This window comes from Gossypium raimondii, chromosome 1 (genome assembly GCF_025698545.1).
Source record: "Gossypium raimondii isolate GPD5lz chromosome 1, ASM2569854v1, whole genome shotgun sequence".
NCBI classification, from domain to species: domain Eukaryota; kingdom Viridiplantae; phylum Streptophyta; class Magnoliopsida; order Malvales; family Malvaceae; genus Gossypium; species Gossypium raimondii.
The window spans coordinates 828,542-842,235 of record NC_068565.1 but is presented as its reverse complement, the minus strand read 5'-3'; the positions used below and the strand labels follow the sequence as shown (position 1 = coordinate 842,235).

The 13,694-nt window shown below is 31.1% G+C and overlaps 2 protein-coding genes across 3 annotated transcripts; one reads left to right on the top strand and one right to left on the bottom strand.

The window, feature by feature from the left end:
- The first annotated feature begins 966 nt into the window (after window positions 1-966).
- Window positions 967-6,308, top strand: LOC105773689 (GDSL esterase/lipase 2). 2 transcript variants are annotated; one of them, XM_052629022.1, is made up of 5 exons: window positions 967-1,285; window positions 2,881-2,990; window positions 3,074-3,286; window positions 5,230-5,476; window positions 5,836-6,308. In XM_052629022.1, the coding sequence occupies exons 1-5, from the start codon at window positions 1,006-1,008 to the stop codon at window positions 6,081-6,083; spliced, it is 1,098 nt and encodes a 365-aa protein (XP_052484982.1). In that variant the 5' UTR covers window positions 967-1,005; the 3' UTR covers window positions 6,084-6,308. The 2 variants fall into 2 exon arrangements, with proteins under 2 accessions (XP_052484982.1, XP_012451221.1); XM_012595767.2 differs by having other exon boundaries at window positions 972-1,285; window positions 2,869-2,990.
- Window positions 6,309-8,089: 1,781 nt separating this feature from the next.
- Window positions 8,090-11,823, bottom strand: LOC105773679 (putative pumilio homolog 7, chloroplastic). Its single transcript, XM_012595760.2, has 5 exons — window positions 10,037-11,823; window positions 9,796-9,958; window positions 9,236-9,399; window positions 8,576-8,834; window positions 8,090-8,492 (listed from the first exon to the last, which is right to left on the bottom strand). Exons 1-5 carry the CDS (start codon window positions 11,350-11,352, stop codon window positions 8,385-8,387), a joined length of 2,010 nt encoding a protein of 669 aa, XP_012451214.1. The 5' UTR covers window positions 11,353-11,823; the 3' UTR covers window positions 8,090-8,384.
- Window positions 11,824-13,694: the final 1,871 nt, after the last annotated feature.

Sequence of the window (13,694 nt, the reverse complement as noted above, 5' to 3'; positions counted from 1 at the left end):
CTTTTATAGTCCTCAACCTTTACAATTTTATGAATTTAACCTTACTCTTTATAAACACATAAAAATTCTTAAAGTATTAAAAATATTTTCCCATATTTTAAAAAAATTAAAAAATTACATTTTAAGAAGATTAAAAATTATGAATAAAAATAAAAAACTTTCAAATTAAAAAAATAAAATGAAAATTTTAAAATCATTTTAAATTAAAAATAAAATTCCAAAAATTTTGGAACTTTTTATATAATTAAAAGAAATTAAAGTAGGTTTGTTAAAAAATGGTAGGTTATATTATTAAAAACAAATTAACTATTAAATCAAGCAATATATTGTACATGCACAAAATTTTTAAATAAATATAATAAGTATAAAATATTAATAAAAATAGTATTTTTTAATATATAAATCAGGTAAACAATCATGTAATTATGTAAAACTAATCTATTTTTTATTAGTGAAAATGAATGCTTTCATATATATATATATATATATATATAATATAAAGTCAAACATTACATGGTTCAATGAACATTCATTAATAATACAAATGATTAAACATTGTATCATTGTCGATATATAGCCCCAAACATTTTATACCAAGAAAGCAAGTAATCATCCGAGCTCAGATTGACTTTTAAAACTTATAAAATTTTATTATCTGAATAGTCTATATTTTTATAATTTTAAAAGATTAAATCAAATTTTATCATTTTTAAGGAGAAAAAATATAATTTTATCTTTACTAATTTAAAACTTTAAATGACCTAGATGAAAATTTTTCCATTTTAAGGGGGGTCGAGACCTGTACCAGCGCCCCTGGTGATAATGCTGTTTGTTAAATAAATTATATTAATTTATTCATAATAATACAATGTTTTTAATATATATATATATATATATTAGTAGAATCAAATGGTAGAAATTTTCCACATGAAAAAGGACAAAATAGTTGCATTGAATATATGAGGATAATTCAAAACATAAACCCACTTCTATCTTCTTCATTATATGATGGCAAAATCAATAAGTTGCCAATGTATTTGCTTCTTCTTATCAGTTGTATTCATATTTGTAAACTTGATTAGCTGCCATAATAATAAGATTGAGCTCCATCATGAAAACCATGTTGCTTTGTTCATCTTCGGTGATTCACTTTTGGATAATGGAAACAACAATTATATCAGCACCATCCTTGATTTTCGAGCCAATTTCTGGCCTTATGGTGAGACCTTCTTCAATTACCCTACTGGTAGATTCTCCGACGGCCGACTGATCCCGGATTTTATTGGTAAATATATATCGCTCCGAATTTATTTATTTATTTATTTATTTTTGATATAAACGAGATTGTGGATGTTGGAATTCGAACCCTGACTTGTTGAATATCTCTGAGTTGTTAAAGACTCAAAACACTTCGAGTTTTAATTAGAGATGTTTGTGGGCCAACTTAGGTCGAATTTAGGTCAATCCTATGCATGGTATCAATACTGTAGAAATGAGGGGTACTGACTTAGCAAATAGAAATTGTGGCCATAGTTTCAACCACGAAATCAAAAGTGCATAAACGTTAAGATGAATATCGAGATTTTATTTACACAATTCAACCTCAATCTATGTCTACAAGGCCTTACCCAGAGCAATGATCTACTATCTTTCTCATAGTGCAACCAATGATTTAAGTCCTAACATTAGTCTAACTCTGACCAATTTAGTGTCCTCATTGTTGTACAAAGACTAGATCACTCTCTCACTAAGCTTCCCCTTGAAAGGCTAACATTGTTGAAAGCTTAATTTTGCAATACAAGAAACCCTCTTGATTGATTACAAAAATAATGCACACATAACACATTCCTAACTTGAACAAATTTGTGCTCTCGTTAATCTCTCGATGTCTTTAACCTAGACAAAAGTTAAGCTTATACACTACTTAAATTTTGCTTACATATGAATCATAGTTTAAGAACTTTTCTATAAAGTAAAACTAAAAATTAGCACAAGATAATAATTTCATAAGACTCTTGGTGTAATTCAATGTCTTCAAATATAGAAAGAGATTTTACTTGTTCCGCAAGTGATCAAACTTGATATGCAAGAACCAATTTTCAAGTCTTCAATTTTAACTCAATTGCCTTCATGTTTTGGGTTTTAACTTGCCTAAATATCTTCAATACAGATAGTTCAATGCTTTTATTCTAAAATTTGTCAACTCTGAAAATAGACAGGGTAATAAAACAATGCTTGAAGTTGTGGCTACGTTTTAGCCACTGAAACAACCATAAAATTTTGCCTCCAAATGTGTCAACAAATACCATATGTAGTTGTCCAAGCTCAGCCTCTTCCGGAATATGGACTTCAAATTTTGCCTAATCCCACAGCTAACCCAAGTTTATAGCATAATATATCTTAGTTTCCACATGATATAAATTACTAATATAAAAAACAAAAAACAACATATCATAAACTTGAAAAAGGGTCGAGCTGGATTCAACTCGAGTTTTGAATATTGGAGCCTAAACTCGGCCCATTTTTTAAATGGACCTTTTTTTTTCAAACCTCCAAATTTCGGGGCAGACCTTCAAGTTTGGGAATGTAACCTAACCCTTGAACATGTCTAGTTTAGATCAATAAATTCCAGCATGTATAAAACAAAAATGTAATATGAAGAGAAGGATTATAGATATCAAACTAAAATCCAAACTTATTGAACGCCATCTCTCTAAGGATGATCATATGAACCAATCAAGCTAAGCTCCGAGATATTAAACTGTTGTACACTTACTGAATGTCATCTTTTTTTAAGTATAGCAGAGTTAAATTTCGGATTTTTAAGTTTGGATCAGAAAATTCATTAAACTTACAATTTTGTTACAGCTCAATTTGCAGGGTTACCATTAATTCCACCATATTTAAAACCAGGAAACCCTGAGTTTAGAAATGGGGTGAACTTTGCATCTGCCGGAGCTGGTGCCCTACTTGAAACTCATCAAGGATTAGTATGTTACAACATAGTTTTCTCCTTTAATTTTAAGCTTTATTTTGTTTCCATATTTAGATTAAAAACCAAAGTCAAATTCAGGTTGTAGATTTGGGAACACAAATAAAATACTTCAAGAAAGTTGAGACATCATTGAGACATGAGCTTGGTGTAGCAAAGGCCAAAAATTTGTTGTCCAAAGCTGTTTATTTGATTGGCATAGGAGGCAATGATTATTTGACAAAAAACTCAACTGTGGTCTCGAATGAAGAGTTTGTTTCCATGGTGATTGGCAATTTGACTCTTGCTGTCAAAGTAAGTTTCATAGTTAAAAAAATAATAATTTAAAGGGTAAACTACAAAAATAGTCACTTTTGTTTGCCTCAGGTTACATTTTAGTCACTTATGTTTGAAATGTTACGTTTTAGTCACTTATGTTATTATTTTTTTACGAAGTGATCACTCTTCCGTTAAGTTCCGTTATCTCCCTAACGGTAATCCTACGTGGCAGTCTAACTAGATTTTAAGTGCCAACTTGGATTTCCTAATGGGATGAGAATTGATTTTTAATTAAAAAAATTTAATTAATTAAAAAATTTAAACCCTAAATCTTATTTAAAAAACCGTTCATCTCCCGCACTTGGGTTTTTGCATCTTTAGTTTCTTGATTAATTGGTGAGTTCTTTTCATTCTTCAATCACTTAATGCATCGTTTTGTTTCTTTAATGTTTAATGTTATATTGAATTCATTGTTAAAGATTGTTTCTTTGGTCTATTTTTTGAATGAGAGACACATGGATTTTAAGTTTTGAATTCACTGTTAAAGTGTCTCAAAAGTTTGAATTCCCAGTTATTTTTTTAACTTTACTGGGGTTAACAATTTTTTTTAAAGCTTGAACTTCTTTTTTTTATTGATGTAGGGTGTTGAAATTCACTGTTTAAAGGTTCCCATTTATTAAAGCATGAATTCACTGTTAAAGCGTCTCAAAAGCTATGAACTCTTTTTTTGCCATTGATGTAGGGTGTTGGAGATTCATACTAATTTACATGTGATTTAAGTTTTTAGAAAAATGGGTAACTTTTTAGGGTCAGAATAGATCCCTCAAAGCAAGAAACAAACCAAAAAAAAACTTCTAAACCGATGGCTAGGAAGGAAACCCAAGAATTCCAATTTGTTGTTTACAATACCATGACTCAGCAAAAAGAGGTTTTCAAGCCCAAAACCCCTGGAAAAGTTCACATGTATGTCTGCGGTGTCACTGACTATGATTTCAGTCACCTTGGACATGCTCGTGCTGCCGTTTCCTTTGATGTCCTTTACAGGTGCATAATTTGTCTTAGAGAAACCCCTTAAAGAAAATTAAAAAAGGAGGGAGATGAACGGTTTTTTAACTAAGATTTAGGGTTTAAATTTTTTAATTAATTAAAAATCTATTTTCATCCCATTAGGAAATCTAAGTTGGCACTTAAAATCTAGTTAGACTGCCACGTAGGATTACCGTTAAGGAGATAACGAAACTTAACGGAAGAGTGATCACTTCGTAACAAAATAATAACATAAGTGACTAAAACGTAACATTTCAAACATAAGTGACTAAAATGTAACATGAGACAAACAAAAGTGACTATTTTTGTAGTTTACCCTAATTTAAATCACTACTTTGGGCCTAAATTTAACAATTCTCGGTTTGAATTTTTTTTTGTCTAAATTAGTTCTTAAACTTAGTAATTGTTCCCGTATTGAGGCCTAAACTAGGCAATTGTTTTCACATTGGGGCTTGAATTTTTTTTTGTCCAAATTAATCCATGAACTTGGTAATTGTTCCAATACCGGGACCTAAACACATTGAGGCTTGAACTTTTTTTTTTGTCTAAATTAGCCTCCGAACTTGACAATTGTTCCCATATAGGGGCCTTAACAAGGCAATAGTTCTCACATTGAGGCATGAACTTTTTTTGTCAAAGTTAGTCCTTGAACTTGTCAATTGTTTCCATATTAGGGCCTTAACTTTAGGGTTTTCAATGAAATATCAATGACTAACTTGGACAAAAAAAGTTCAGGTCCTAATGTGGAAACAACTGTCAAGTTCAAGAACTAACTTAGACAAAAAAAAAGTTCAGGCCCCAATGTGAAAATAGTTGCCAAGTTCAAGCTCCAAACAATGATTTAACCCTTAAAAAATCCAAATTTTTTGTAACTTTTTCATTCTATTTTCTTAGCTGAAATTGCTTGAAATCGGGGTTTTATCTGGTTTCAGGAAATATACAAGAAAGGAGGGAGGAAATTTGGGTTCATGGAGATGATGCCATTGGGTTGTTTGCCATACATAAAGGCACAGAATGGGGGCTGTTGCATTAATGGAATCACACAATTAGCAGAACTGCACAATTCAGGGTTTCCCAAAGCCCTAAACGAGCTGAAGGAGAAGCTTAATGGGTTCAAATATGCCCACTATAATTTCTTTGAATCTGTTAGTGAGAGGTTAAACAACCCTTCAAAATATGGTAATGTTAGCACATCTCTCTCTCATCTCAACACAAAATAATCTAAACTTAAATGAACCGATTTGAAAAGTCTAAGCTTCAAATTTAAAATAATCAAAACTCGAAATTGATCTATCACTTGAAATCTTTAAAACTCAAATTCATTTAATCTAGATTTATCCGATTTGCCCAATTGACAAGGTTAGTTTCAACACTTTCATTGCCAATGCTCACTGCAATATATCACGAACAGGCTATGAACTATTTGTGTCAAATTTCTACATGCTTAAATATTTGAAATATTTGTGTCAGTTTCTACATTCAACATTCACATTGAGTCCGGAATAATAAGATGTTCTCTGTGGGTGGTGATATGAAAGGTTTCAAGGATGCGACAGCATGTTGTGGGTACGGTGAAGGCAGAGGTGTTTATAGCTGCGGAGGGAAGAGAGGGGTAACAGAATTCATTTTATGTGAGAACCCCGACGATTATCTCTTTTTCGATGCCTACCATTTCTCGGAAAAGGCCTACCAGCAATTTGCAAAGCTAATGTGGAGCGGAACTATCGATATCGTATGGCCTTACAATTTCAAGACATTGTTTCAAGCCAACGACCAAATGTTTTAGCCATGTCAAATTCGGCTATCAACCTCGGTACTATGTGTAAGTTATGAATTTAGTCTATATACTATAACTTTCATTTAGTCCATTTTAATTCCTGTACTTTTTAAAATTGTTCAACTTAAATCATGACTCAAGTGGTAGTAGCTAAATCTGTTCAGTTAAATTCTACCATCAATCTTGTACTATACATAAAGTTTTAGATTTAGTCAATGTTCTTCAATTTGATCATTCTTCTTCCTTATACTTTTCAAATTTTAAAATTCCAACTATAACGCAAATCAACAACCGTTAAATTCTTTAACTAGCCATTAGTAAGTAATATATGAAAATAATAAATTGACATGACATTACATACGTGATAATATGTCTCGATAATAATTTAGAAATAGTAAAATTAATGAATTTAATATCTATATTTTTTTCCATAGCTAAAATTTCAAAATTCTAAAATACAGGGACCGACCAAATTAAAGTACAAGGACTAAATTCACAAATTACACATAGTACAAGAACTCACAATATAATTTAACGAATGTCAGATCATTTTTGTGTATTCTTTTTATTAGTAAAATATAAATTAAATACATAAATTCACGGTTGAGTTGGGTCGGATTCAAACCAAATTCTAATATTCTACTTATTCTCTTTAACTAAGTTTAGCGCAATAGAAAATATGAGTTTATTTTTCTGTCCAAGTCCGACCCAAATAGAATTTTAAAAAATTAAGCTTGACTCGATCTGTCCATACATAATTTATAAGATAATATTTTTTATATGTCGAAAATAAAATTATTAAATAATGTTTCTTGAAAATTAATATTGGGCAAAAAAATTTAAATCACATAGAATCATAAGAATTAATAATATTTTGCAGCTAACAAAATGTATTAATTGGGTCTATTATTTTAGAAACTTTTATTTATTAAAATGTATGATTTAATTTTCAAAAAAATTAAAACGTGAAGGGAAATGAAGCTAAGAAGGACACGTGGAATGAGGGTAGGCCGATTAGATCCAATCAGTTTCAGCGACGTGATTGGTTGACGTCAGGTGTATGGTTCGGAATGTCGACACGTGTCCCGAACCACTTGGCGAGGAATATTTTATGACGCGCTACTTCCCGTAGGTTACTTGGTCTTGTCGGGTTCATAATTTTAAAATTAATTAATTAAATACTATTTTAATTATTGTAACTGTGTTTTTTTTTGCCCATACATCAGTTTTTAAATGATTTTTTTAATAAATTAATCGATTGAAATTTAATTGAGAATGAATATTTTGTAAGATTTTATATTAATATTTATATATTTTATAATTATTAAATAATAATTTAGATCAAACTGTAAATAAGGTTTTTTTCTTTTTAAATAATGTTTCTAATATTAGATGAATGTCAAATTCGAGGTTATAATTAAATTAAATATAATTAAAAATACAATATTAAAATCCACTTTTTTTCATGAGATTCAATATCGAATTCGAGCATGTAATCAAAATTTGATTCATACAACTAATCTTTCTTTTAAAAAATGAAATGAATTTCCACTATTTTGAGAGAGCGCACTTTCTTCAATGTCAAATATGAGTTCGAAATAAAAATTTGATTCATACCACTAAACTTTTGAAAGGTAATCTATATTTGAATCTCGAAAACTTAGAAAGAATGAATGTCAAATACGAGTTTGTAATCAAGGTTTGGTTTACACAACTAATCTTTTTAAAAAACGGAATGAATGTCGAATACGAGTTGTAATCAAAATTTGGTTCGTATCGCAAATCCGATATTTGAACCTTGAAATTCTCAACCCTTTCATTATTTCCAAAGTGAAAAAAAAAAAAAAACTTCGATTTGTTGCATTCAGTTGGTTCATACAATCACTCTTTAATAAGTAAGATCTTATAAATCAAAGACTCGAATCTCAAGATCTGCAACCCTTTCTTCCTCGATTTCCAAACTACGGAACCGAAACAAGAAGAAAAAAACCCCTAACATTCTTTACATTGTACAATTGCAAAAGAAAACATCCAAATACCATAGATAAAGATCAACAAGACAACATAAATAATACAATGTCCAAAAATTAAGCAACTTTATAGTTCAAAATTGCTTTTTTATCTTTTACACTCTTTGGAGCACATGGAAGGGGATTTCCCATGCCATTTTTAGAAGACAAAAACTCTTCCTCAGGTTAAACGCGAGAGCTCGTTTTTACGGTTTCAAGTCCGGTTTTTCCATATATATATATATAGATGATAGTTTTAGTTGACACAAAACAACAAAAAGTAAAGGGGGAGAATGTACATTCACTTTTTGAGTAGCTTCTGAGAGAGAATCCTCTTCGAATACGGGCTGTTGCGTGATATTGCTTTATGGGACTCAATTGCTTCTACGAGTGAATTGTGCAGAGGTCCCTAATATAAAGAAGAAAAATGAAGAATCAAAACAAGGGAGTGGGGGTTTTGTAAATAATGGGAAAAGTGATTGATTCTCGAACCTCGGATACACGGAGAGCGGTTTGCACGACGTAGTTTGCATGCGGATCTTGAAGCAATCGTTCAAAGTGAGCTGTAGACAGCAATTCATGAATGAGTTTCGACCGGCTCTCGTCATTTAACACCATGAGACATTTTTCGACCACGTGACTGCTGAACTTCTGAGACGAGAGGTGCACGTAGTTCCCTTCAAATTGAGAGATCAAAGTTGAAGTGGCAGATGGAATTTTTAATTCCAAGATGAACTGAACAACATAATTTCTGCAAAACGAAAAACAAATTCAGGGGCACCGGGGAATACCGTTTTTGGAATGAACTGATCAGTCTCGTTACAATATAGGCCAACCAAGAACAAACAGTTGTTTTCCGATAACAATATGAACACTAAACCGATATGATAACTTGCTCAGCATGTTTAATGTCTGAATTTATTATCGTAATACAAGTCCATGATACAAAATAAGCCATTAATACATTCAAACATGCAAAGAAGATTTTCAGCTTACTGCACTATTTTGCATTATCAGTCAAACCAGAAAGTTTGGCTACTCGGTAAACCAGAAATTTATAATTGTATAAACAACTACATGTCAAAATTATGAAAGTCAAGTTTACTTTTTCCTTTTCTTTCTTCCCGGGAAAATGCAAGCAGAGATACTTACCCATATGCGTCCTGTGCAAGTAGAAGTCCATTGGAGGATATTTCTTCAACCAAATTATCTCGATATTCCCCGGTGGAATGAGTGATGCATCGTTGCAATACACAACAGCCGTGTTGATGAGTTGCAATATCAACACAATACTTTGCAGCAGCAATGAAAATAAACTGTCAAAATGATCGGGAAAAAAGGCCATTGTCAATGCCTGCTACTGAGGAAAGTAAATGGCTCGAGAAAAAGAGATGAACAAACAAAACTTGATATGCACACATGCATCATTGTCTTAATTGAATTTTAAGCAAAACTACTAGGTTACACAAAGTATCACCAAGTAATTCTTTTCAGTTGTGAAGTTTCGATATGCAATATGATGCATTCCGGTTTTTGTGTCACTAAAGCTTAATTTGGTTGTGATTTAAGGAATGCAATCATGTATGACAATTACACATATGGACCCCAAAAAGAGACTAACATTTTACTTTGAATTAAGGAACAAAACCAGAATGGAACAGAAAAGATTCCCTTTGTTAACACCTAGAAATCTATAAGATGGAAGGCTTTACCTTGTTATCTTCACAGCTAAGACATTGCAAGCAACGCTGTACGACATGATTGCCATTCAAGTCCTTGATGAGTGATAAAAACCCAGGCTCAAGAGCTGATACAACAAGCGAAATTTGTTGCCTGGTTTTGAGTGTCTCAATCAACTTTTGCACCACACGAGTCCTGAAACAAGGAAAAACAATATTAGAAATACAATCAGCAAATACAAACATATCGAAAGCACGGTGTTCTCATACATACCCATGCGTGTTTAGAGATATTCTAACAAGTTGACCCGGTTCCTCAGTAGCCATTAACAAAATCTGCATTCTCTGTTGTTCATTACACACTTCCAATAACTTCTGCATAAGATAATTCCCGAAAGGGTTCATCATAAGTTCGACCACATGATCAATAATCTCCTTAAATATCATTTCAACATCCTCTCGGGTACCCTCATCGAATAGCCGTTGTAAAAACCTACAACCATGTTGATCTTTCGCTATCAAGTATATATATCCACGAGCTTCAGCCAACGAGTTATACTTAGGCGGCAAAGAAAACGAGGTACATAACTTAGCAGCATTCTTAGAATTTCCACAAGCTGGTGCAAATTGAGACCAATTATCGAGTTGCAACCTTCCTTCTCGATGCTTACTCGCACCAATATCCTTTGCCTTGTTTAGCCCTCTCGAACAATCAAGCCCCTTATTGATCATTACATAATTTAAACCATCTCCTTGAATAATGAAACTATCCTCATTACTAAAAGCCCCAACATTTGAATGAGCTCTAGGTCTAGCCAAGCCATTGGACAATGGCATCCCATGGTTTAACATGTTTCGAACCGGCCGGGGAGAACCATGAACAATCAGCTCACCATTACTCAAAGAAGGGCTTAAATTCAATACATTACAAGCTTGATCCTTGTTCTGCCATGGTGATCTCATTGTACCATTCCAACAACCCATCCCTTGAGGATACATTTGAGGACCTAATAAATTATGGGGCAAACCAGAAAATGCCATCCCACCATTGAAACTCAAAGGCATAAATTCAGAAAACCCTTTCCTCAATGTATCACAAACACCATGTTTCTCAACATTGAATTGATCAAAACGTTGAATCCCATTGGATTCAAGGGAGAAATCTCTAAAACTAGAACCCAAATTCTCTTGATCATTGCTAATATACAGTTTACTAAAGTTTCTACAAAGATCAAGTTCACCAAACAAGTGTGGCTTAAAGTCCTCTAATGGTGGTGGTGGTGATCCATGGTCAGATAAAGACTGCCCATTGTGTGAAAACAAGCTTGAAGATGAACCATCTGATAGTAAAGAGAAACCGCTTACAGGGGAAACGCATGTACGATTATGTAAGTAACTTGATGATGGGTCATCATCATACATAAAACCATTGCCATACATGCCATGTAATGACCCATTCACATGATTCTTCCTCTCATGTTGATGATGATGATGATGATTATGAGAAGTTGCATGAGGGATCTCATCTAATAACATTTCAAACTCTTCATCATCCTTCATGTTCCCAATCTCAGCAGTAGATTCCAACATCAAACACAAACAAACAGACACAACAACAACAACAACAACAACAACAACAACAACAACAAAAGAAACAATCAAAACACAAACATCAGATTAAATCAAACAAAAAAAAACTTGAAAAAAACAACAAATACCCAGAACAGATTACCACTTTTTAACATCTGGGTTTTGCTCAGATTTTGAGAAAAAGCAAAAGAAAAAAAGCGTGGGTTTTCTTCAAGGATTGGAAACCAAATGGCATTTCATTTCATTGATATCAGAAATCATATTTTGGGTTTTTGGGTTTTCTTTTTTTGTAAAGGAGTTTGGTGAAGCATGCAAAGATTGAAGGAGATCACATACGGTTTTACTTTTAAGGAAAAACACATATACATATACATATACATATACATAAACACATATACATATATATACTCTCTTCCGTTTGTGTACGCTCTCACGCCATTAAAGCTGGACTATGTGAAGAACAAACGCTATTAATATTTTTCTCCAACAAAATAATTATATAATTAATATAAAAATAATAATATTAAATGAAGAAATTAATTTTTTTGGTTTACAAATTTATAAAGAAACAAAGACAGATTGCAGACTGACTCTTGCTGGGATTTTCTTCTTCAAGCAATTTTTTTTTCTTTTTTTGCACTTTTGGTACCTTTTTCACTACGACTTAAATAAGCAATACACTCTTACTCGTATGCGTGAAGTGCACGCAGTCGAGCTTTTCGTTACTCAAATCGTAATCGAGCGTTTGTCTCCTGAAGGTTCGGGACTTTTGGTTCCACTCACTTCAAATGGCGCGTGGTAGAATAAAAAGAATTGTCATTAATTATTAATTAATATTATGCATGCATGTATGCATCACTATTTATATTAATTAATTTGATTTTTGAATTTTCTCAACAAATAAAATTAAAATTAAAACCATTTCCTTTTACTTTTTATAATTTATTTAAAATAGCTTCTCACTTAAATTTTAATTTATTTTTCATCAACTTATTTGTAATTTTAAATATATATTTTCTAGACAGATGAAATAATATTTTGCCACATCATCATATTGATAACACGAAAATGTTTTCCTTTTTAGATATCAGACGTAACGCCTCCTTCAAATTTTAGTTTTCCAAACCCAAATTATTAACATAATTAAATTACTTTTTTAATTCTTATATTTGCCAAATGATCCTATTTTTAGGGTTTTAATTTTAAATATATTTTTGTATTTTTTATAAAAAAAAAGCATATATGGAATACACCCACTCGCGTCTCTCTTTTCCCTTTTGAGGTTGTTTCCTCTCTCTTTAAGGTTTTTATAGGTTAGGCAGAAATTTATTCATTTCATAACCACCAGATGACTGACTATAATTAATTAATTTAATTCTTTTCAATAAAAATATAATAATTCTTTTTTAACCCAAAATACGTGTAAAATATTATACCATTATCTTTTAAATACATATTTAATATTATTTTAATTATTTGGTATAGTAATAAGACACATTGAACTCCTAAAAAATACAAATTTGAATATTTGAGATAACACGGAAAACTGCGAACTTTAAACATTGATGGTCAAGTAGATATATTTTTAGGATAAAACAACATTTAGTCCTTGAACTTAGTAACTTTTATATTTTGTTTTTGAATTTTTAATAAAAATATAATTTTTAGGTGATGATGTGACATAACATCAAAGTATCTCGTCATTATTCATTACATTGACCAAAATTGAGAGAAGTTGTCAAGTTCTAATAGATAAAAAAATTCAAGGATTAAATTGAAAAAGTTATCAAATTCAAAGACTAAATATTATTTTATCCCTTTTTTTAGTATTTATGTCATGTTGTTAAATATTGTATTCGTATTTCTCTTTTACGTCGTGACATATTTTATATCGGTTATTAGTTTATTTTTTAATTCCACAAGTAGTTTAAAAAGTTATTTATTATACGCCTATAAAATATCTGTCAATCCTTAGTTCCTTAACAAATTTAAAAACTCCAGGTACCAAATATTTTCCATTTTATATTATATTTTAATTTTATTTTGCATTAATATAATTTTGAAATTTACCCAATCAAAATGTTGTATTACATTCTTAAACATATTCCTATTTATTATTATTTTGCTTAAATAACAAATTCGCATTAAATCATATTTTTCCTACTTTGCTGCTTAAAATTATTGACCTATTTTTCGTATTTAAATTATTAATTTCGTCTCAATTTAATTTAAAAACATCAACTTTCAACAAAAATGTGCTATGTCTCACGTTTTTATTAATAAATTTTAATTTTTTTATAAACTAAGACGGAAATGATATTTCAAATACTGATGTGGGACAA

What these genes read in the sequence shown, in the direction of transcription:
- LOC105773689 (XM_012595767.2), top strand. Translation starts at nt 1,006, where the DNA reads ATGATGGCAAAATCAATAAGTTGCCAATGTATTTGCTTCTTCTTATCA. An exon ending in TTGAAACTCATCAAGGATTA is followed by an intron (nt 2,991 to 3,073) that starts GTATGTTACAAC and finishes AGTCAAATTCAG; the next exon opens with GTTGTAGATTTGGGAACACA. An exon ending in ATTTGACTCTTGCTGTCAAA is followed by an intron (nt 3,287 to 5,229) that starts GTAAGTTTCATA and finishes ATCTGGTTTCAG; the next exon opens with GAAATATACAAGAAAGGAGG.
- LOC105773679 (XM_012595760.2), bottom strand. Translation starts at nt 11,352, where the DNA reads ATGTTGGAATCTACTGCTGAGATTGGGAACATGAAGGATGATGAAGAG. An exon ending in TTAGCTGTGAAGATAACAAG is followed by an intron (nt 9,400 to 9,795) that starts GTAAAGCCTTCC and finishes TCATTTTGACAG; the next exon opens with TTTATTTTCATTGCTGCTGC. An exon ending in CTTGCACAGGACGCATATGG is followed by an intron (nt 8,835 to 9,235) that starts GTAAGTATCTCT and finishes TTCGTTTTGCAG; the next exon opens with AAATTATGTTGTTCAGTTCA.